Here is a 2,500-nt window from a genome sequence, read left to right as displayed (position 1 = left end):
GTGGATGCTGCAACGCCATGGCGAGTGAACGCTGCTGCTCCTGTTGCTGCTGCTGCTGCTGTTGCTGCTGCTGCTGTTGCTGCTGCTGCTGTTGCTGCTGCTGCTGCTGTTGCTGCTGCTGCTGTTGCTGCTGCTGCTGCTGCTGCTGCTGCTGCTGCTGCAGGTCCCTGGAGGTCGATTTGCAGCAGCTGTGGCGGCGCGGATGTTTTATAAGGAAGTGGGTTTATATGTATTTATTTTATTTTATTTTATTTTATTTTCTTTTTTTTTTATCTTTTTATATATATTTTTTTCTGTCTCCTGTCTCCTCATCTATCTTTATTATGTTTTGTTTATGTTTGTGTTGCTGCTTCTTTTTTGTCTCCTTTTGCCTCCCCTCCTCGATCTGTCTCTCTTTATTTTTTTTTTCTCTGTCTCTGTCCCTGTCTCTCTCTCTGTCTCTCTCTCTCTGTCTCTCTCTCTCTGTCTATCTCTTTGTCTCTCTCTCTTTCTCTCTCTCTCTCTGTCTCTGTCTCTCCCTCTCTCTCTCTGTTTCTCTCTCTCTGTCTCTCTCCTTGTCTCTGTCTCTGTATCTCACTCTCTCTCTGTCTCCTTCTCTCTCTCTCTGTCTCCTTCTCTCTCTGTCTCCTTCTCTCTCTCTGTCTCCTTCTCTCTCTCTCTGTCTCCTTCTCTGTCTCCTTCTCTCTCTCTGTCTCTCTCTCTCTCTCTCTGTCTGTCTCTCTGTCTCTGTATATTTTCTCTTTCCTTGGAGGAGACAGAAAGGAGACAGAAAGGAGACAGTAACAATAAACTGTCTCCTTTTATATGATAGAAAGAGGAGACAGATAGAAACAGAAAGAGACACATATTTGTCTGTCTGTTTGTCTCCTTTTTTGTCTCCTTTTCTTTTGTTTGTCTCCTTTTCTTCTGTCTCCTTTTCTTTTGTCTGTCTCCTTTTCTTCTGTCTCCTTTTCTTTTGTCCGTTTACTGTCTCCTTCTGTTGTGCTGTCTCCTCAGGTCTTACGCCCGCGGTCCATCTCCCTTGCGGTTTGCCTGCAGCCGCACAGCTCCTCTCCCCATCAGCAGCAGCAGCAGCAGCAGCACAGCAGCAGCAGCAGCAGCAGCAGCAGCAGCAGCAGGGGCTCAGGTGTCTCCTCACGCTGTCTCCACACAGCTGTGGGCCGCCCGCAGTGAGCTCGCTTTTTATATTTCTTCTGTCTCCAAATATTTTCAGTATTATGCAATAGGTGTAAGCTAAATAAATAAATAAAATAAATAAATAAAATAAATAAATTAAATAAATAAATAAAATAAATAAAATAAATAAATAAAATAAATAAATAAATAAATTAAATAAATAAAGTAATATAAAAAAACGACACCAAAAAGGGTATTAGGGGGCCCCCCTGGGGCCCCCAAGGGGGCCCCCAAGGGGGCCCCCAGGTAATACTTAATAGCCGATTGGGGGGCCCCCGTGGAGTCTCCCTTGTCTGTGTTCTCGCTAGAAAGAGGTTTAGGGTTTAGGGTTTAGGGTTTAGGGTTTAGGGTTTGTGGTCTCAGCCTGTATTCTATGAAATAGAAGAAAGGATTAGGGTTTAGGGTTTAGGGTTTAGGGTTTAGGGTTTAGGGTTTAGGGTTTAGGGTTTGTGGTTTCAGCCTGTATTCTATGAAATAGAAGAAGCGGCGAGGGGGAGAAAGGACTTCGAGGAGATTCGTTTGCTGCACGACAACTGTCTCACGCAGCTTGCCTCGTAAACCCTAAACCCTAAACCCTAAACCCTAAACCCTAAACCCTAGATTGGAGTGTGTTTAGGGTACATGGGGATAGCTTATGGGGGCTTATATAAAAGACGAGGTTTGTGGTTATAAAAGAGGAAAATTAGGGTTTAGGGTTTAGGGTTTAGGGTTTATTGATGGTGTCTATCCACTGCTACTTCTTCATATTCTTTTTGGGGTTTATACTACATAGAATTCACTCTAGGGTTTAGGGTTTAGGGTTTAGGGTTTAGGGTTTAGGGTTTAGGCTGTTGCTGCAGGAGATGCTGGCTGCGTGTCTCCTCTCTGCTGCGGCCTTTGATGCGGCTGCTTGTGGCGGGGCGGCGGCTGGCTGAGTTGGGGGCCCCCCCCGCTGCTCCTTCGGGGCCTCTGAGTTTGCGCTCGCAGAAGAAACCCCACGAAGAAGACAAAACAAACAAAAGGAAGATGGAGTACGTATCACCTAGGGTTTAGGGTTTAGGGTTTAGGGTTTAGGGTTTAGGGTTTACTGGGAGAGTGTGGGTTGGTTTAGGTGCAGCAGTTCATCATCATAGGGAATACTTTAGAATTGGGAATGTGGGGTTTAGGGTTTAGGGTTTAGGGTTTAGGGTTTGGGGTTTAGGGTTTGGGGTTTAGGGTTTAGGGTTTAGGGTTTAGGGTTTAGGGTTTAGGGTTTGGTGCAGGTGGTGCTTTTGGGTTCGCTTGGAGAGGCCCAGTACTCCTTCTTGGCTGAGGCCCTAGCAGCAACCAGGTGAGGGGGGCCCCA

General features: G+C 46.0%; 1 protein-coding gene across 1 annotated transcript in view; it reads left to right on the top strand.

Moving 5' to 3' along the window:
• Positions 1–2,500, top strand: part of EMH_0038750 (uncharacterized protein) — a gene marked incomplete at both ends in the record, with an annotated part of 10,474 nt that overhangs the window by 6,229 nt on the left and 1,745 nt on the right. The window contains 5 exons of the mRNA XM_013495326.1: positions 997–1,228; positions 1,540–1,572; positions 1,636–1,730; positions 2,016–2,202; positions 2,418–2,485. Of these exons, the coding sequence (XP_013350780.1) occupies positions 997–1,228; positions 1,540–1,572; positions 1,636–1,730; positions 2,016–2,202; positions 2,418–2,485 (615 nt within the window). The remainder of the gene's footprint in view (positions 1–996; positions 1,229–1,539; positions 1,573–1,635; positions 1,731–2,015; positions 2,203–2,417; positions 2,486–2,500) is intronic.

Source organism: Eimeria mitis, genomic scaffold, assembly GCF_000499745.2.
Source record: "Eimeria mitis Houghton genomic scaffold, Emh_scaff1521, whole genome shotgun sequence".
Classification (NCBI taxonomy): domain Eukaryota; phylum Apicomplexa; class Conoidasida; order Eucoccidiorida; family Eimeriidae; genus Eimeria; species Eimeria mitis.
The sequence above is the reverse complement of the archived record's forward strand: the minus strand, read 5'-3'. Positions and strand labels throughout refer to the sequence as shown.